The sequence below is a fragment of the Alternaria atra genome (assembly GCF_907166805.1).
Source record: "Alternaria atra isolate CS162 genome assembly, contig: 21, whole genome shotgun sequence".
Classification (NCBI taxonomy): Eukaryota; Fungi; Ascomycota; class Dothideomycetes; order Pleosporales; family Pleosporaceae; genus Alternaria; species Alternaria atra.
This window is the reverse complement of record NW_025091319.1, coordinates 6,719,447-6,739,416: the sequence shown is the minus strand read 5'-3', so window position 1 is coordinate 6,739,416 and position 19,970 is coordinate 6,719,447. Positions and strand designations below refer to the sequence as shown.

Here is a 19,970-nt window from a genome sequence, read left to right as displayed (position 1 = left end):
CCGAGGTAACCAAGAGGCCTTATGTAGACCATGTGAGTATCAAGTGATTGATGCACACGATGAAACAACGGATCTGAATGTCAAAGAAACATATAAAGGGTGCATGTTAACAATGTGCGATGATTCGAAATATCACAACACTTGATGTACAGAAGACGTAGGTCACTGTAGGAGATGTGTAGTGGCCTTGACAGCTTTCATAGTAGCTTACTCTTTCTGGTCGTGCTCATGTCCTAATCGTAAAGGAAAACAATGGCGGTATAAAGACGAAAGATGCGATAAAGGCAGATGCCAACTACTATATGTAGTCGCGTCACTCGATTACCAACAGGTCCTGCCGAGATGTTACTCTACCTTGGTAACCCCCAAGAAATGCAGATGCAAGATGAAGGGACGGTTGAGAAGAAAACGGAAACAGTTGGAGAAGAAACAGCGAAGAATGGTAGTACAACTGAGAACAAAACTGGAGACATGATGCTTGCAGAGAGACTTTACAGGACCGTGTCGTAATTCTGGACGAACGCGTTATCCAGTCGTGTTCTATACTGAACTTGGTGAAAGTCTTGACCAACACTAATAGGGTCAGCCTAGTGAGCCTATGTAGCATTAAGTGAGAGGTGTCAGGAATGTTGCAATTAAAGGTCGCAACCTGATGTTCGGGCGTCTCGCATTGCGGTGTCGAAGTCGGAAAGAAAGTGCGGCGGCTGGTGCCACGTGAGACGCTGCGGAACCGACCGCCGATCTAAAGGAGCAGGAGCCGAGGCATACCCGCCTCCAGCTCTCGGATCGTCATTTCGCGACTCTCCAGTTCCATCATCAACCCACAACCTGCGCGTGCTACTGGCATTGCGTAACGTGTAGTCAAGATGGTCCGCGAGGATATCATACAGTCTGCTGTGTCCTGTAAGTCGATGCATGGCGCGCTCTACGCGACGATACTAATCACCCTCGTCAGTCCTCCAGGATCCGTCCGTTGCCAGCGCGCCCCTTGAGAAGCGCATCGCATTTCTCCAATCGAAGAACCTCACGCAAGAAGAAGTCGACGTATCGCTTGCGCGTGCAGCCGAAGACCCCAGCCTACCTTCATCTCCTCCACCCCAGACATCGGCAGTAGCCAGCAATGCGTACAGACCACCACCTGCAGCCCCATATGCGAGCTATCCTCCTCAAGGATACTGGCAACCACCTCCGCCACCTCCAGAGTAAGCATAGACATTGTATATGACTGTGGTCGATGCTGACAAACCTAGACCGCCGAAACGCGACTGGCGAGACTACTTCATCATGGCGACGGTAATGGGCGGTGTAGGATACGGCTTATACTTTACCGCGAAACGATACGTCTTACCCCTGATACAACCGCCTACGCAGCCTCAGCTAGAGCAAGACAAGGCGTCCGTCGACGAACAGTTCAAGCGCGCATTCGATCTCCTCGAGCAACTCAACACCGACACATCCGCTCTCAAGGCATCGGAAGAGGCAAGGACGACAAGACTCGACGACGCGCTCGGCGAGGTAGAGAGTGTCCTGGCAAGTTTGAAGGAGTCGTCAAAGAGGCAGGGAGACGACAACAGACGTATCGAGGACGACGTTCGAGGCTTGAGGGACCTGATCCCCAAGGCATTGGACTCTCAGAAGGAGTCGACCGACAACAGACTCAAGGAGCTGTCAACCGAGCTGAAGAGCCTGAAGACATTGATCGGAAACAGGATGGGATCCGGCGCACCACCACCACGCCCGCAAAGCACCTCAAGCCTTTACGGTCAATCGCAGACGCCCAACACCAACGGCACACCCGCTGCTTCGGCATCAACACCCCAGCCATCGTCTACTCCTGCGCCTAGTGAGCAGACAAACGGCACGAGCGCGAGTGAGAGCCAGACAAACGGTAGCACAACACCTGCGCCTAGCTCCATTCCCACTCCTAGCACAGAGAAGCCCCTCCCTGCGTACGGTAGGCCGTCGCCGGGACGTGCCGCTATTCCTGCATGGCAGATGGCTGCCGCGAAGAAGACCGAGGAGGCCAAGAAGGACACGAGTGATAGCGGAACTGCGGTAGATGCCGGCGCAAGTGCGTAGAATGGCCGTGGCTGTGTTATCTGATAATTGCTCTGCATCTTTGGCGTGGTTATTCTGTATGTGTATTAGGGACAAACTTGTGGTTAACTTTGGAATGCAATTCTTCCGATATATATGCTCGTGTTAATCTGCGCGCAGGGAACTATGCACCTATCAATCGTGAGAGTTGAGGCTCCATGTTTCCGGCGACTACTTTAGGTTTGTAACAAGGCGAGGAAACTAATGTAGCATTCAACTTGTTTACTCGATTTGCATTGTAGTTGTCCTTGTGAGGCAGTGACATCCACCCAAATCGAGACGGAACTTTCAAGGTTGGACAACGTGACTAGGTACATGCTCGGAACGTTCCGAAAATCTTCACGGGCAAAAAGGCAAAAACATCGTTTGACGCACCACCACACCACTCTTCTACTAAAAGAGGCGCAAAAAGATAATGTCAGCGGTGGGATTCGAACCCACGCAGGTTGCCCTATGAGAAACCTCTTGAGAGTGCGTCTTCCGGAGAAGACAAGCTTTCGCTTGAGTCACACGCCATAACCACTCGGCCACGCTGACTGGTGGTGATTTGATGGAAAAATTGGTGGGAGCAAACATCAAGTCTTGAGGCATGCAGACTCGTCTCGTCGGGCGTGCTGCGTGGAGAGATTGTGAAGTGCCCCACCCTGCGTCCCACATAATGTGGCAGCATCTGGAACATGAGAGACTTTACTCTTTTCAGGTCCAGCGTAACTCATCAGATCGCAGGCGACGTGTTGGCTGCAGAATGGGCGGGCATCGGAAGATACAGACTTGGCATTGTTTCTTTCAATGTTGCGTTCCTCAACAAGGCAACTCAGATTCGGGTCAAGGAGACAATTCTGCGCGCTCCAATCAGCAAAGCCGTGGTGGTAGTAACATGGGTGCCATGAATGGAGGAGAGCCGCATTTGCGACTCAACTGAGATGCAGCGTTGCCAGACTGCCGTGTCTACCGTCTTGCGTGGTCTGAATGGCTTCCGGGCCAACGTCGTGACGTCGTGACGTCGCGATATCGCGTTTCGCGTCAATGCTCTCAACGTCAACCCAGCCATCGCAAAACAAACTTCCAGGTCCCCAGCCCAGCGTCATCCACATCACAATGGCATCCGATATCTCATGCACGATCGATCTCGCCAATCTCCAGCCCAAACAAAGAGCTCCACACTCCCCTGACGCTACGCTTGTGTTGACGTCGACTGTCATCCTCTTTCGGCTGCAGGTGCGATGCTAGCTCTGTGCGGATGGGCCCTCATGTTGTCCCTTGCATAGCGGTGTTCAGGTGCTGTGCCGTTGCGAAAGCATGACGCAGCTCCAAAGTATTGTATGGCAGACCGTCGCTGACGTCTATATGGCTTCACATGGCATCAATGGCACATCAGAAACGCTGGCACACAGCCGCTTGGTCATGAAGAGAAGGAATATTGGATGGCTACTTTGAACGAGCTCAATCTAGCTGCATCACCTCATGGTATGACGCGGCGACCCTCACATCCAAGCTAGTCACCGTAACGCACCTTTCGACCAGCTCCCGCCTCTAGTGAAGGATTCCGCTTGCCGGATCGCCCTGCGCCTACCCACTCAGGGTGCACATCATGCGAATGCTGGCATGCGCCTTGTGGAGGTCAGTATCGTATTGTCGATTATGCTGTCATAATTGTGATCGCAACATGGGATCTAGATTGCGGACCCTGCCTCCTTGTTGTTTCGAACGTCTTGTTGCATCAGAGGCTTGAGTGGACATGGTCAATACCATGACGTATAATTGCTGTCAACATTGTCTACTTAAAGAGGTGATCCCATCCATGTTTTTCCACATTAACACATCGCAACATCACATCCAACTATTTACGTACTCAAGCACTCTTATCAAGCATACATCCACCAACCCACACCGCTACCATCACCATGAGTTCCAGCGAAATCCCCACAGGCAACGCTGTCGACAACGACTACAAGTCCCGCACCGGTCAGTCCGAAATTCCCGTTCAGGCCGACGAGGCGTCCGTCGAGGCGACCGAGTACGACAACGGTGGTGATTCCGACGCACAGTTAGGTACGTACCTTGCTTACTGATAGTTTCGACAATTCTGACCTGACTTAGCACGCGACGAGAAGGATGCCATTGATGAGAGCAATATCCTTGACGAGCGCACACGCGGGGCCACCAAGAAGTCTGGCACCTACACCGAGCCTGGTGATGAGGAGGGTCTTGGAGCCGCTGCTGATGGCTCCGATGGTACTTCCGCTACACGATAGAGCATGATACGATGTATAGGAAGTTGGGTTTTGATAGCGCTTTTCAATGAATTTGATATACCATTTATTCTTAACGATCTCATAACCTCTATCATGTGTTGGTATCGTCATCGTTGTCATCAGTGTCTGACACTGCAACAGTGTAGGCATATTTCCAGCTCTAGCCACGCACGTTGATAATTTTGTCCAGGTGTGTGGGAAAACGCCATTCACTTCCCATCATTGCATCCACTGTGTTCACGCCTGCTTCTTTTCCCAATGATTCACAGGCGCTGACCATCACGTGCAACTCTATTTCATGATTCCGTGTCGATTGGTCTCCATACTTCCATTTGAAGCCATTCTCCTTCCCTTTCACTTTCACTTTCACTAAAGCAGGGTTTCCTACCATGGTCTCGGCTCAGCTTCCGCTTGCTTTCGCGTACGTTGAACATAAATCACGCGCAATCGCCTCTAAAACGCCTAATCGTAACAAAGAGAGATTCTCACAATCCATCTGCATTACTTGTGCGTTACATCCGCGACTTGCTACGATCGGTGTCGTTCCCAATTCCACCTGCGATTGTCGCGACAGTGCTGTGACATCACGTACGACCTCACAACCAACGTATACAATTGCCCGTTTCAGCGCGCGAACATGACTGGAAGAGGATGTGCGAAGAATTTTGCTAATGGTAAGTTGAGTGTGGGATAGCTATCGCGACTTCCTCGAGTGATTGATGAGCTCGCGAATATCCGCGCAGATGGCTCAAGATTTATATACTAAGTAGACAACAGAGCACGCAGCTCGCATCAAAGCCACTAGACAACATGTCTATATCTCTGGGCTGAAAGGCCACCACACACTCGAAACGGGGGTCGCGTACCACTACCGAGGACATTTCATCTACGCCTTTCCCGCAGGTAACCCCATCGAGCCTGTTCCGTTCTCAACAAAAAAGGGCATAAACATTATAGGAGTCGTCTATGATCATGCGCCGCTTTACAACCACAAGGACCCAAATCTTGTACTCGAACACAACATCGCTGCCTTGGAGAGATCATGTGTTCACGAGCGAGAGCTCCAAGAGGAGCAGGAAGAGATCAAGAAGCAAGAGATGAAGAAGGCACTTGAAGAGGAGGAAGTCAGAAAGGCAGAGAAGGAGAATGGGGGCGAGAGTATAATGGGCAGCGCAAAGGATAGTGATACTGCTGCGACACCCAAGGCACGCGCACAGGAGTCCTTACCCAGTCAAGTACCCTCACGTGTCCCATCGTTCACAGCCCTGCTAGTCCCCTCGCAGGTGTCTCCAAACATCAGTCCACGTACCGGCCCTCATGCATCTCCTCACGCTCGACCAGCACCCGGTCACCAAAGCTCTTCGTCATCGACCAACATTCCACGAATCGGCGCCGTCGAAGCTCCTTCCACGCAAGCCTTCCCATCAATAAGCTACACACCCCACGACCGCGGCCACTACCTCGCATACTCTGCTCCAGGATCCCGCCATGCATCTGTAGACAACACGCCCTTCGTCTCACGCTCCGTCTCCCCAACCCATCTACATGGTCTCAGCGTGCGCGGTGGTCACAGTAATGGCCATGGCTCACTTCGACCCATAGCGAGCACCTCGCGCTTAAACCAATTACTCGCTGAAGAAGGGTTTCGTCGGTCTTCAAGTCCCCTTACAGACGTAACAGAAGATGGTGGGCAGGGAGGTGAGCCGCCACACTGGGAAGAACAGGATGAAGACATGGTAGCCAACCTCTCCGTATCACAAGGCTGGATGGATCCAGATGACATCTCTGCGTTTGTAGGAACTGTTTCACGGCGACCATCTCCATCTCAACCTTCCTCGCGCTCGCGGCCGTTGTCGAGGGTGAATACCTGCAATCCACGGCCCAACTCACACTCGCCCAATAGTGAAGAGATGACGGAGGGTGGGCTATATCTCCATGGTCTGGGTCATCCGGACGTAATTCGTGATGCCGTGTCTAAGGCTCAGACAAGGGAGTCTAGTCCGTTCCGCGTGCCGAACTATCAGTCTGCAGAGAGCGCAGCGTATTTGAGAGGTCTGGCGATGAGGCATTATGATATGGTGAATATTGGGCTTGGATTTGGGTCGAATACATCAGCCAGACAAGGGGGCAGTAGCTATCCTGAGGCTTCGTCTACGAGGAGTCAGACTCCCATCGGACACCCACCCACTGGTTTATTCGGAAGTCCAGTCTTCGCGCCCTCGCAACACTGCGACACCACACCCGCGTTCACCTTCCCCGCTCCCAGACAACCAGATTCTTTCCCCTTCCCCGCATACATCGACCCGGTCCCTTCCCCTAGCTACATCGCCCACACGGACAAGAAGTCGAAGCCACTAAACACGGGCCGTCCACGCGCCGCTTCCAAAGCCCTGAATGAAGCCTACAACGCCGCGAACCCATCGCCAACGCCCCGTCCCGTTTTCCCTTCTCTCTCACACCCGCCTGACAAGCATACTGAGATCAACAACACCGCCACCGATACCGAGGACGTGGTATTCACATCACGCTGTCCAATCCACTCGGAGTCGTGCAACGGCCAGGATGTGGTACATGAACATATGACAGAGCGGGCTAGAAACGGTGCTGGGTTCAAAGACTTGTTTCCTACGGTTACGTGTGACGATGGGAGGGTGATGGTAGATTGGGCAAGGATGAGGGATGAGGAGGTGGAAAAGCTGAGGGAGTGAAGGAGACTTTGGCTTAGGGGATGAATCGGGTACGTTAACACGAAGAGTACTGGGGGAAGGAAGGAAGGAAGGAAGGAAGGAAGGAAGGAAGGAAGGAAGGAAGGAAGGAAGGAAGGAAGGAAGGAAGGAAGGAAGGAAGGAAGGAAGGAAGGAAGGAAGGAAGGAAGGAAGGGAGGGGGTTGGATGTGGTAGGAAAACACATTTGTACTATACTAGTGGGAGAAACTGGGTAGTAATGAATGGGTCATGGACGACCTGCTCGGTGTGCTACCAAAATGGAAAAACGAAAACAAGAGCAATTACGGTCGTACATAATCATGCTAGCAACATGAAAGGAAGAAAGACTAGCTAGTGTGCATATAACACTAAGAGTGAACTCAGCCATACTCAGCCCATGCACAACAACTCTCATAATCACGACGCTTTCCTGGGTATCTCAACTCCGTGAAGAATACTATACTCCACATGACACCCCCTAACGCCTCATCACAAACGGACTACATCATCCGGTAACATATGTTGCTTGTGGTACGTGAGGTAAGCTTACTCGTCGACAGCGGCGGCCTTCTTGCGGCCCCTGTGTAGCATTAGCCATGAACACAATGATCTCTTGAATCGATCCAGACGTACCTCTTCTGGGGAATCTTCTTGGGCTCGGGAGCTTCTTCCTCGACATCGCTGCCGTCCTCAGGCTCAGGCTTGACCTTGGCAGCTGCGGCCTTCTTGCCTCGAGCCTTCTTAGGTTGCGGGACATCCTCTTCGTCATCCTCGTCTGCTACCTCTTGCTTGGGCGCAGCCTTCTTGCCTCGAACCTTCTTGGGTGCGGGCGCTTCCTCCTCGCTAGCCTCGGTGTGCTGAGGAGCCTTCTTAGTCCTACCATTAGCACGAGGCTTCTTTGCTGGAGGAGCAGTCTCTTTCTCGCCATCTTCTTCGTCAACTTCCTTCTTGGCGGGTCGACCGCGCTTCTTAGGGGCGGGGGCTGGAGCGGGAAGATCGTCCTCTTCTTCATCTTTGACCTTCTTGGCCTTGGTGGTGCGCTTCTTCGGAGCTGGTGCGGGAGCGTCCTCAGCGTCTTCGTCCTCGACCTCATCTTTGACTTCGTCCTTCTTGGCCTTGGTTGCGCGCTTCTTCTTAGGTTTCTCGTCAGTTGCTTCGTCGTCATCGTCTTCGGCGTTCTTCTTGGTTTTCTTTGCCCTGGGCTTCTTGGCCCCCAAACGATTCAGCTCAGGGTCCTGTTGAAGTTAGTAAATTGATTGAGCGAGGAGTTCTCCGGGAATATGTGGAAATATACTTACGCGTGTGCAGTCTTCATCTGGAATATGGCCATTCTCAAGCGCGAATTCGATCTTCTCTTGAAACTCGGCAGGCAACTCGTCATAGCCGTCGACCATGTCAGTGTCACCTCCGCACGTCTCGACCAGGTTCTCAATCTGCTTAGGAGTGACGCATCCCCTAAAGTAGTCATTAGACATATTGCAAGTAGACAAGTAGTACAAGGACGTACCAATGGCGGTATTGCCAGCTGACATGATCCTTGATGGTGACCTGTGTCGCATAGCGCAACTCGCCTTTCGTGATCTTGGTGCCAGAATCTTTGCATTCTTTGACTTGACAACCGGCGCGGTTGTTAGGACACACCTCTATAGTATAGTCAGCATGATTCTGATTGGCGTAAGAGACGGCTTTATCATGCGGCTCATAGCTCATTGGCTACAACAGTGTTCAGGTTAATTCAGGTACTCACCGACGCGGTAGACACCCATAGTCGCGGTTGTTAGTGTATCGGGTGATGGATGGACGTTGGTTCGCGATGTGTTTGGCGGGCACGCGCAGAAGTAATCACTTATATATGCAAATGTCCTAGGCTGCAGCGGGTGAGAGTGTTTTGTCTCGGTTCAACTGTTGAATGTCGCGAAATGTTTGCGCCAGTAGACGCGTGAGGTCACAGAGGAAGCGCTAGTGGCAGGGCAGCCTTGAGCACGGGTGCTGATCCCTGTCAGCCACCTTAGCGCGTCTCGGATCTGGAGAGTGCAGTTCGTCATGATCCTAGTCAGAAAAAGTCAAGAACATGCCGCTGGCACGAGCATTCACTCCCACCCCTCATCCGCCACCCCTCAATGAGCGCTGCGCATACATGTTTTCGCAGCGCCCTCTCACAGGCTTTCCGTCCGAACTCTCGTGGAATCGCTGCTCCCTGTTCCGTCGCCGCCTTCCTCGTTCCCGCCCTCGGTAGACCCTCGAAACGCACCTTCACATCTGGGAAACGCCGCCCCGCAGATGCACAGCCACGTCTCCAGCCGTCGACAGAAGATAGAGAGGTTGTGATTACTCGAGTAGTCCCTCCAAAGCCCAAGGAACGGATTCATTCATGCATACCCTACCCACCTCGAGAGGCTCGTGGCGATGTCAAGGCATGGCTTAGTACCATTGAGCCATTTCTCCCGAGTCACCTGCGGCAAGAGGCATCTGATGAACCAGAAAACCCGACAACGTCACTTGACTTCGCCTTACTCATCAACAAAGCCCAAGATGCCTCCGTGGATATCCTCAGCTACCTCGGGGTAAAGGCGGGGAAGTGGCAGACAGTAATCTGGATAGTAAAGAAGCTCACTGAAGATGGAACACGCTCACAGGATCTTACCACCCACTTGGAACAGTACGCGAACGCCATATTGCAAGGAGAAGGACACCGGTCTTTGAAAGAGCTGACTGAAAGCCCACTGCACCTCCAACGAACATATCCAAACCGCAAGCTGCAACTTAAACTTGATGTCGTAACGTCCGCCCCCGAATCGATTCGCTATTCGCACGTCATAGTCAAACGAGCGTTGGGACAGTTATGGAGGAGTCTGGCGGATATGATATTGACAGCCGCGGAGCAGAGCCGTAGCGAACAGGACATCATCATGCCGCATGTCTTGGAGATGATTGCCTACCTGCATCATCTGGGCTTGATGCCTGACTCAGTCTACACATATCGAAATCCCCAGGACAAACATGCCCTCCAACAGCCTCCGACACTTCACATGCTTTCGTCCAAGATTTTGACGGCTCTGTCTGACGCGACCTGGACCGCTCACGAAGCTTCCGTCAAGACTGCCAAGGATCGCGCAAACGCCCAGTACTTCCTCGGCCACGAGATACCCGGGTCCCGTTACAAGGTTCAGGTCACAGAGGTGGCTCCGGAGCTGTGGCTAGAGCTTGTCCTGTGGTCATGTTTGCATGGTGGCTGGACACTAGATGGCACTGCTATCCTGGAGAAATTGGCGGCCAGGGAAGGGGAACACAGCTGGGCGCTTATCAGCTGGCGAGAGATTATGGAAGCGGAGCAGAAGAAGACGCCAGCTCCAACAACTACCTGGAGCTTACTTCCAATGAGCGGGGATGCTGTTGCAAACGCAGAAGATCGCGCACGAACCCGCAGAACTATAAGTAGCGAGATTGTCACAGCCTTCGTTGATGGGCTTGTCAATCAGATGCGACTGGGGGTAGGAGCTCGCGGTGCTACGCCAGAAAGTCTGGTTGCTTCTATCAAGATCTTGAAAGGCTTTTTAGACAAGAACAACTTGAGTCTTGGTTCCTCAGCTTGGGATTCCATCATGGTCCGGCTTATCGAGTCCGGCGGCTTCGTACCCGAGAAGCGACCAGAGCTACTCTTGCGAATCTTTGAGTTGGCTCCAGGATTTGGTGGTGAGGTTGGCGCTGCGAATACTTCTGCTTCGGCTGATACCGAAGTGCCTTACTTCTTCGAGCCCACCACCATACCTCTCAGCTTCTTGCATCGAGCTATGCGTGCTTTCATTAGTAACGGAGATATCCAGGGAGCAGTGACCACATTGTCTATGCTCCAACAACACACTGATGACAACAAACAAAAGTCTGTACAGGAGTTTTTCGAGTTCCTTCGAAGCAGTCCGCAATTACGACCAGATGAACCTTTCACAAGCCGCCTGCCACCAGTTGAATTCCCAGCCTTCGACATCAAGCTCCCCCTACCTCTCCTTGCACGGCTGCTGGATTTAGTCACCGAGTCAAAGCTGTATGATCTGGGCCGTTGGCTACTGTTCTCTGACGACTTGGATGGTCCCCTGGTCGATCGTGAATTACACAGTCATCGTAACATATCCGCGTCTGTTGTTCGTTTCGGTACCATGGCTGGAGAGAACAGGCTCGTCTTAGATGTCATCAAGAAAGTCGGGTTGTGGGATGAGAAACACCAGCAGCAACGCATGCCAGCCGAGATTCTGACAGCCTTGCTATGTGCACAAATCAAACTCCGTCGATGGGACTCCATCAGAGGCATGCAGAAGTATGTGGAAGAAACCTCTACGTTCAGACCGCGACCTATTATCATCTCGAGCTTTGCCGCAGAACTCCTTCGAACCTCAGTTGGACCCGAGGAAGCCAAGATACGTGCTCAAGACACATTTACTGGACTACTCTTTGCGTGGGAGAACATGATACTCCGCAACATACGCGGTGAGCTCTACTGCACACTATCCGTCATGTCTACCGTAGATAGTGAGTGGAAAGCATACTGCTCTCGCTTCCTCGCATTCTCCTCCCGTCAAGCGGTCAGTCTCTCCACAGATGACTTCAACCGTATACTAAGCGGTGTACTCGATGGCTACGGCAGTGCCAAGGGCAAACTTCTTGTCGAAACCTGGTGTCACAAGTCGCGAAAGAATTTCGAGCCATATAGAGCGCCAGGTGGGTTACCCACTATGCCACAATACCGTGTCACGAAGAGCAAAGAGTACGAGGATCGACCAAAAGACATTGAAATTGTCCAGGATTCCGGCGCCACGCTTACCTTACAAGGGCGCATCACCCCTAACCGACAGACGATCTGGGCCATTATTCGGAAGGTCCAAAACGAAGTGGAGACTGATGGAAGAAGTGGCGAGGAAGTGGAAGAGGCCACGCGTAAAGAGAGGCGCGATACGCTCAGGTGGGCTGCGCAGATGCTCTACAATTTGGGCTTCGATGATGAGGATATCATTCGTGGTCTAGGCAGTCTTGCAGACCTTGCCAAGCTTGAGGCTCCTGCCTCGCCTAGCGATGTCGACATTAGGAATGGAGAAGGTGCCAAGCAGTCGAACGTTTAGTTCGGTTGAAGCCCGCTATTTCGGCCACTTGCATATAGTCTACCGGACTTTTGTACATACATGTGCGAAGGGAAGCCAGGCGGCAGCAGTCTGAGCTAAAGACGCTTACTCTTCTTTGTACATACACTTGTGTAATCACGTAATGCTAACTACAAGAGGTATGGGGGCTCCTGACGATTTACCCCATTAAATATTGTGAATGAGGGGCTAGCCATAATGAAGATATGTTGCGCGTGATCCGGATTTTCAAACCCTGAGTGTGTTCGTGGCTTCTAGGCTCCACTGGCACTCCACCTTGTACCAAGCCAGAGATAACCAAGGACGGTCTGGCCGAGCGACCGTTGACAGTTCTTCCTTGAATGTAAACGTTGCAGCGAACAAAAGAAAACTGAGAAAAACAAAAGGAAATGTGGCCTTGTGGTAACGAGCCATCCTACAGAAAGTTTAGATGGTGTGTAGCTGCAACGTAGCTGTATTGCCTCCTAGGATATACATGTATGTTCCGGCCAATGAAAAACCTGCCATTCATGTATGTACGTATCCGACGACCAATGAGGAGCATATACACATATGACATGTCGAAGATCTCGCATCAGCTTGAGAAAGAAACTTGACCCAACCGGCGCACTGTGGGTCGACCCACCAATGCACCTCAAGCAAGGTAAAGCTCAGCCTCACCCAAAAAAAAAGTTGACTCGAGGTTTGCAGAGCAAAGAGTACGGTTGAGTATAAACGGTGTCAACGGCAATTCCAATGGAAATGCCGATTTAGAGTAATGTCGTTTCTTTACATGTCCTATAGTAATTAGATGATTTACAAGCGAGTGTCTCAGGGCGGACACTGCTGCATTGTGACAAGCAGCAGCGGCCCGCAAGTTGCTGTACCTTTACTGTTTGAGGCGCCGGGCTACGTTTGCACCTCTTCACCGCTTCTTCGCCTGCGGGCGCCAGCGTCAATACAAGCCCAGTGCGTATCGATATGAGATGCATCTGGAGGGGTACAATGCCGAGCGACGTCAAGCGTACTTTTGGTAGATCCACGATCGCATCGCGAAGTCGGGGTTGAGTAGGCGCAAGTTTCCATCTTCGATGCTTTTGCTAGGGCAGATATTAAAGATGACGATGTCAGGAGAGCGAGGTCAACGGTAATCTACTATTCGTGCCCTGCTGTTCGTCGCAGCATATGCAAACCCGGGGCCTGCGTCTCAGCAGCAACCAATAGGCTGAAGCCGTTACCGTGTATTAGCCCCGTGTTGCCTCATCGCTGCACGCACTGCGCACGTCCAGGTTAGTTTCAGTGGGGCAGTTCGGCGAGAAACCAAAATTTCCTGATGAGGGGCACGCGACAGGCGCTGGAAGACTGCAATGAATGGGGAACTGAAGAAGAAATTACAAAATCTGTTGCACTAGGGTGTGTAGAGCGCCGTGTCTTTGACTGACTGGTATGTCGCGTCGTCGCAGCTAATTGGTGTTGGATATGGAGTCATCGCTGCAAAGAGAACTAGCCGCTCGGACCATGCGATATGTCGCTAGGGCGGAACTAAAAATTAAACATATCCTCTGCCCTCGCCCGCATTCTCTCTCCACATCAGCCCAAAGACGTCAAAGTCACACAGAAACATACCAGAAACACACAATAACCACATCCATACACCATTAATCGTCGAGACAATGCCGCAGGCAATCGCTGAGCTCTAAACTCCTGGTGCAGCCCGCCCATGGGCTGCATCAGCCCGACAGCTCACGGAATTTCAACCTCTACGACGATACCAATACTACGACTGCGTGCAGTATCCTCTGCGCAAACTCGTCTCAACCAATTGGCAATCGTCTGGCCTGCGCTGCAAAACAACATCATTGTCGTTTCTACCAGCTCAACGCTTGAAGATCGACGAGACACAAAGGGCTCCGCATACTTCGCCAGCCCTTCCCCTCAGTACACCAAATATTCAGTCGACGAAACGCTATCACCTCTTACGAAGCCGTATTCCGACCTACCACTCACCCCGATATCCCCGAGTCTCCACCCATCACATCTCATCACTACAAAGACGATCTTCAAAGACACGCAACCATGGCTCACCTTACGCATGCTCGATCGCCTACTCTCGGTGGACACAACAACCAAGATCGCAAACTCGTTCATGAGGCTACCACAAACACCCATCGCAATCACCAGCGATCTGCCTCTCCAGACACTGTTGGAGGCAGCACGCCCCACACCAATGGACGCGGTGGTGACCAATCGGCTACCGAAGGCGCTGCGGACGAAGACGACGAAGAGGACAGTAGTACTGCCAAAGACAACGAACAGGACGACGACGAGACCGATGCAGACGTGCCGGCCTTACCCTATAGCTATGCTAGGGGAGGCAAGGGCAAGGGAAAGCGTCCTTCTATCCGCATCGAGCCTGCAGATGACGATGAGTCTCACGCTGAAGACGATGACAATGTCTCAGAGCTCATGCCCAACAAGCATCCAGTAAACCAGCTACTAATGAGTAACAAGAAACGTACCTTTAGCAATCTCTCGAGCACCTCAGTCCTGTTCGGCGACGACTCCACAGACCAAGAGTCGTTCCCCAGACGCAAGATGGCTCGGAAACTGAGCAACGCTTCCAGCATACCGCTGCTAACATACAAAGAGGACGAAGAACCCCAAGTAAGCTATGAGAACGCTATTGAAAGCGACGATGAAGACTACAGCGGCGTTATGAACGTCCCTGACGATGACGAATCCGACATGGAGATGATGGAGCAACAAGAGGAGAGTTATATCCTCCAAGAAGAGCAATCAGCTACCAATCTTCTCAATGAGTATCGTGATGCTCGACGACTCAGTCTTGAGAGTTGTTTTAGCGACAACATCTTCGATGTTACTGCCCCACTAGACGATGCGTTCATGTCAGGTCTTCCTGACTACGGCTTTACTCCTTTCTTCGAGCCAGATGCTCTGCCTGCATCTCCTGTCCCTATGGCTAAGAGGAAGTTCTCAGACGGCTCAGCTAAGCGCGTCCGCTTTGACGACGACGTTCAAGTATCAGATAGTTCCAGTTCGGAATCTTCAGAACTCGACAGCAGTGTCTTCCCTGATCTCTTCTTGGATCAAGATAAGATTCCTCCTAGCTTGCATCAACTTCTTGATATGGACTACGATGATGACAACGGAGACATGGCTTCTCCGCAGTCCGATGCGTCATTCTGGGACTTTGAGCAAAACGAATCACGTATCACTCAAGTCGATAATTCGGATGAGTCCGATGGCGAGTCGTCTGGCGAATCCAGCGGTTATGAGTGTATGGTAGTGCCCTATATTTGCTTTTACTCAATGACTAACGTTTCTCATCAGCTGACATGGGTGATACCACTGATGAAGAAGACTTTGGAACCGACATATTACCACGCACGCCTAAGCAGTCTGTTCTACAACGACCGGCCTCAGCACCAGGCTCACGTGCTGCTACGCCCAAGCCCTTCCAACGCAGCTCCCGTCCGATTGGCCGCCAAATCCCGCCAACCCGTGGCATCTTCATTCACGACGAGACTGACCAGGCTATCGCAGTCACTAACAGGGCTACCAAGGCTGTCTCATTCTACCGTCCTCGCACGGTGATGATTCCGTGGATTCCTTTGACCGATTACCAAAGTAGTACGAGCGGCACTGTCAACAACAGTCCCCGGAACTCCATTGCTCAACTCAACGCCTCCGACAGTGAGAACAGCAATGAAGTTTTCAACAACGGTCTCAGCACCGACATCATGCTTAGTGGCATCTTTGGATCTGCCTCGGGCAATGACTTTGCTTTTGGAAACGAAAGCATTGGTCCTCCCGAGGCTTTCTATCCCTTCGTAAGCATATCTTCCAACGGTAACATGGGCCTCGTTGACGAAGATGAGGAGGGTTCTTCGAGCGACGAATACGATGATGACCTCAACATCGCCGACTTTTTGGAATTTGGCGATTCAGGCGGAGATACTGATCTAGACGAGGACGATGAGTTCGACGATACTGATGTACCAGCTACGCCGGCAACTTCCAGTATGGCACATCATGGCTCCACTCCGGCGGCACCAGCTACCGTCACGCCTGCCCGCAAGAGAACTACATCAGACGTCATGCTTGAGCACTTCGATCGCGGTGTCGTTACCGCTTTCCGCAGCAACCAAAACCGGTACCGCGATGTAGCGTCTCTGCCATCGGATCCTGCGGCGCGCGCCTCCGTTTCCCGTCCTGTCCGCTCTGGCAAGTCCGCCGAAGCTTTGATAACTCCTCTCCGAAAGCGCACCCGGTCAAACAGAGTAGCCAAGTCACCTCTGAAGAACGGCACGACCATGAACCGCAGCTCACCTCTCTCGGGTGTCACCAAGGCTACATCGCGGCTGCAAAACTCTGTCATGGGCTCTCCTCGCGGACCCCCTAAGATGGGAACATTTTCCTGAACTCACCACGACACCACGACGTCATCAACATGGAGCGCGGCAGATCAGAAGATGGAGCGACGAGTATCTGGAAGGAAGAATTAGTAGTCTTCCATGGGGATATACCGACGACGTTACGATACCCACGGCCTTTTATCTTCTAGCTGTTTCGGCAGCTATGTTGTTATTACGAACTTTACATGCATTTGCATACTCACAAAAAGTCCTTGGATCCTTTTTAAAGATGGTCCCGGATAAAAGTTGAGCGAGGTACACCTGGCTTTAGAGCGGAACTTTCCTTTGCGGCAACGCAGCGGTGGCGTCGTTCGGGCTAGTGCAGCCTATCGTTGCGTCTTCACGATTTTCCTTTGTTTGGGTTGGAGTTCCTTTTGCTTTTCTCAAGTACAACTGTGTGTTTTTATTATCTTGACACTTCGCTATTCCGTTTTTCTCTAGGGATGATACCACGTGTTTCTACGAGTACGGATCTGCATGGGTTTACTAGCTTCGGCTTCCTCTGGCGTTTGGGTTTTAACAGTTTGGCAGACTGTTGACCTGATGGCGTTGAGGTTGACGGATGGCTCACAGGCATACCGCGTTTGGTTTTTTTTGTCTTCCTTTCCTATGTCTTTGATTTGAATTGGCAAGGTGTGTGTGTGTGTCGTGTAGGATTATTGGTATATAGTATGGGTGGGAGTACTTTCTTGCTTGAATGAAATACGTTTACCAAACTGTATCTTGAACAATTGCGTGACTTGCACCCGAAAGAGATGTGTCCCTGAGTCTGCAATGGTTGTGTTACCAGATTACAGGCTCATCATCCTGTTCCTGCACAATGGCGCGATCATCGTTTTGCGGGATGTCAGGATGCTAGCATACTGGAATGCTTGCTTAGTGTGGTGTCTATATCGTCTGTGCTCACTACGTCACACGCTCAGCCCGAAGCTCGCTCCCTGTGCATGTGAAGATCGCCCGTGCGACAATATGCCAACACCACAACATGTAGCCGGCAGTTTCCCCCAACTTACTGCGATGGAGGAACTTAAAGATGATCTTCGCGAAGATAGATCAATTCTTCGGATTGCTACGGTAAGGGATACACGAGATCTCGCTTGGATTGCTGCGACTGCCACTCCCTGCGTGCACCCCACGACGCGTGCTCATGTGCTCAACAATATCTAGGATGCCCTGCTTCTGCCCCTCCGAATAGCGACATCGCCAGCCCTGATACGAACCTACCTTCGCACCGTCCTCCTCTTCATCACCTCTACCATCCTCTTCGCCTTCGCAGTCGTCGCATACTCGTCCTTCTACTACAACTACATACCCGTGCGCGGCATCTCCGTACCCGTATACCTCCAATTCGACCATGGCCCAATCCTTTCTCCCACAACTACCACACGTTCAGATGGCAACAGCCTACCGATCGGCAAGCCCGCAAAGTGGCCCTACGGCCTCGCCAACATACCGGGCCTGGTAGACCGCCAGAAATACGACGTCGTCGTTGAAATGGAAGTACCCAGGAGCGAGACCAACTTGAAGGCCGGCAACTGGATGGTGGGACTGGAATTGCGGGGCCCCACGACAATAGGACAAGGCGTCAAGCATCTCCTCGGCTGGGACGAAGAATGGAGCGTCGAGGACCATAGCCAAGGTGGTATACCGGGTGCTACGGCCGAGAAGGTCGTTACAGAAGGTACGACGAGCGAGACGCCTACCGTACTAGCTAGAAGTCGCAGACCGGTTCTCCTAACGTATCGGAGTCGGGTGCTCGAGATGGTGTATAGGGGGTTGAGGCTGCCGCTGTATCTGGTGGGGTGGCATACGGAATCTGAAGCTGTTGAGATTAGCATGATGGAGGGTGTCATGTTTGAACCGGGCTATCGTAATGTACCGTCGAGCTTGAGGTTGGAAGTACGAAGCAAACTTCCAATCGAGGTTTACCGGGCTAGTGTTAGGATCAGTGCAAAGTTGGAGGGGTTCAGGTGGTTGATGTATCGATACTGGATCACCAGTGCGATTGTTGGTATTCTCGCGTTCTGGGGCATGGAGATGGGCGTTTTACTCTTCACATGGGGCGCTTTTACCTTGCTGTTTAGTTCAGGTTCGACGACGACGCCACCTGAAGAAACCCAGCGACGACGGAAGATCAAAAACGAGCAAGGCGAACCGTTTCCTAAACTCGAACCTAGGGATGATAATTCGGAACCAGGCACACCTTACAGCGACACAAGTCGTACATTTCCCACACTACCTTCCCAGCAACCTCTCTCGTATAGCTCACCGAGTCCGAAAGAAGAATATGGATCCCCCAGGCTGGAAGACATACCTACGAGAGAGGACATGGAGGCTGATGACGAGGAAGATGATGATTTTATCGTTGAAGAGCCGGTTCCTAGGGGTGTGGAGAGGGAGGGTGTGTTTACGGATTCGGGGATTGGGACGAGTTTAGAGAGTAGTATTGAGAGGGGGCTGGCTAGGAGGAGGAGTGGGAGATCAAAGGGCAAGGGTGGTGAGGGTGGAGGTTAGTTGCTGCGGGATACGTAAGAGAGAGGTTAGATCGGTGGTGAGGTGTGTGGTCTGTGATAGGAAGGGTCGGACATCACGGTAGATATAGTGTGACAGAGATTTTATTGGTACGTGGTAAAGCTAAGCTTACTTGTTAATACCTATGGCCTTCACAATACCGTTCTTCTGTCCGTCGCCGATACGCCCTCGTTGTGTACTCGGTTCATCATGTTTCAACAGGCTTCATTGTGTAGTTGGCTGATACGATGTAGGGGTGGCCGGGGACGAGGGGAATACCATGTGAACCCATGGGGGGAGGAGAGACGCCTATGGGGCAGCGGGGCAGCTATATGGCGAGTTATAGTCAGAGGACTGAACGCATATGCGACGGCTGGGAGGATACTTACATCTTCGTCTCCGCCGCAAAGAACGCGGCAAGCCTCCAGGCTTCTTTGGCAGATTCGACTACAATCGACTTGCGCGCAGTCGATGCTGCTGTAGGAGCCCTCGAAGCCGGGCATAATGGTTCGAGAGCAGTAGTTGGTAGTGCAGTATTTCCCATGGCCTGAGGGAATTGTGTTAGCATAAATCTAGGGGGATATGGGAGAGACTATGTATCAGTGCAAAGAACTGGCTTGTTGCACTCACTGTACTCGCTTGCCATAGCGGCGGAGAAATAAAGGAAGATGCTGGTGTGGAAGTATCTCATCTTGTGTCTTTGTATCCTTGTAGATGAATTGTGATGTTGAAGAAAAGGAGGAGGTATGCCGGCTAATATATATACATCTTTGCAATTTGATTCTTGAATTTTGATGTGGGACTAGGAAATATTTGCAATACGGTACTCTTTGGAACTATATGGAATGCAGAGCTTCT

General features: G+C 51.8%; 6 protein-coding genes across 6 annotated transcripts; 5 read left to right on the top strand and 1 right to left on the bottom strand.

Moving 5' to 3' along the window:
• Window positions 1–866: 866 nt before the first annotated feature.
• On the top strand, window positions 867–2,079 carry ALTATR162_LOCUS2696 (uncharacterized protein; the record flags this gene model as incomplete). The annotated part of the gene is made up of 3 exons (XM_043310302.1): window positions 867–903; window positions 956–1,202; window positions 1,251–2,079. 3 exons carry the CDS (start codon window positions 867–869, stop codon window positions 2,077–2,079), a joined length of 1,113 nt encoding a protein of 370 aa, XP_043166237.1.
• Window positions 2,080–4,001: 1,922 nt separating this feature from the next.
• Window positions 4,002–7,060, top strand: ALTATR162_LOCUS2695 (uncharacterized protein; the record flags this gene model as incomplete). The annotated part of the gene is made up of 3 exons (XM_043310301.1): window positions 4,002–4,149; window positions 4,198–4,332; window positions 5,130–7,060. 3 exons carry the CDS (start codon window positions 4,002–4,004, stop codon window positions 7,058–7,060), a joined length of 2,214 nt encoding a protein of 737 aa, XP_043166236.1.
• Window positions 7,061–7,603: 543 nt separating this feature from the next.
• On the bottom strand, window positions 7,604–8,823 carry ALTATR162_LOCUS2694 (uncharacterized protein; the record flags this gene model as incomplete). Its single annotated transcript, XM_043310300.1, has 5 exons — window positions 7,604–7,637; window positions 7,691–8,292; window positions 8,356–8,512; window positions 8,565–8,700; window positions 8,805–8,823. 5 exons carry the CDS (start codon window positions 8,821–8,823, stop codon window positions 7,604–7,606), a joined length of 948 nt encoding a protein of 315 aa, XP_043166235.1.
• A 354-nt stretch (window positions 8,824–9,177) lies between these two features.
• Window positions 9,178–12,168, top strand: ALTATR162_LOCUS2693 (uncharacterized protein; the record flags this gene model as incomplete). The annotated part of the gene is made up of 1 exon (XM_043310299.1): window positions 9,178–12,168. The coding sequence occupies one exon, from the start codon at window positions 9,178–9,180 to the stop codon at window positions 12,166–12,168; it is 2,991 nt and encodes a 996-aa protein (XP_043166234.1).
• A 2,073-nt stretch (window positions 12,169–14,241) lies between these two features.
• On the top strand, window positions 14,242–16,607 carry ALTATR162_LOCUS2692 (uncharacterized protein; the record flags this gene model as incomplete). Its single annotated transcript, XM_043310298.1, has 2 exons — window positions 14,242–15,463; window positions 15,517–16,607. The coding sequence occupies 2 exons, from the start codon at window positions 14,242–14,244 to the stop codon at window positions 16,605–16,607; spliced, it is 2,313 nt and encodes a 770-aa protein (XP_043166233.1).
• Window positions 16,608–17,618: 1,011 nt separating this feature from the next.
• ALTATR162_LOCUS2691 (uncharacterized protein) lies at window positions 17,619–19,115 on the top strand (the record flags this gene model as incomplete). Its single annotated transcript, XM_043310297.1, has 2 exons — window positions 17,619–17,726; window positions 17,769–19,115. 2 exons carry the CDS (start codon window positions 17,619–17,621, stop codon window positions 19,113–19,115), a joined length of 1,455 nt encoding a protein of 484 aa, XP_043166232.1.
• Window positions 19,116–19,970: the final 855 nt, after the last annotated feature.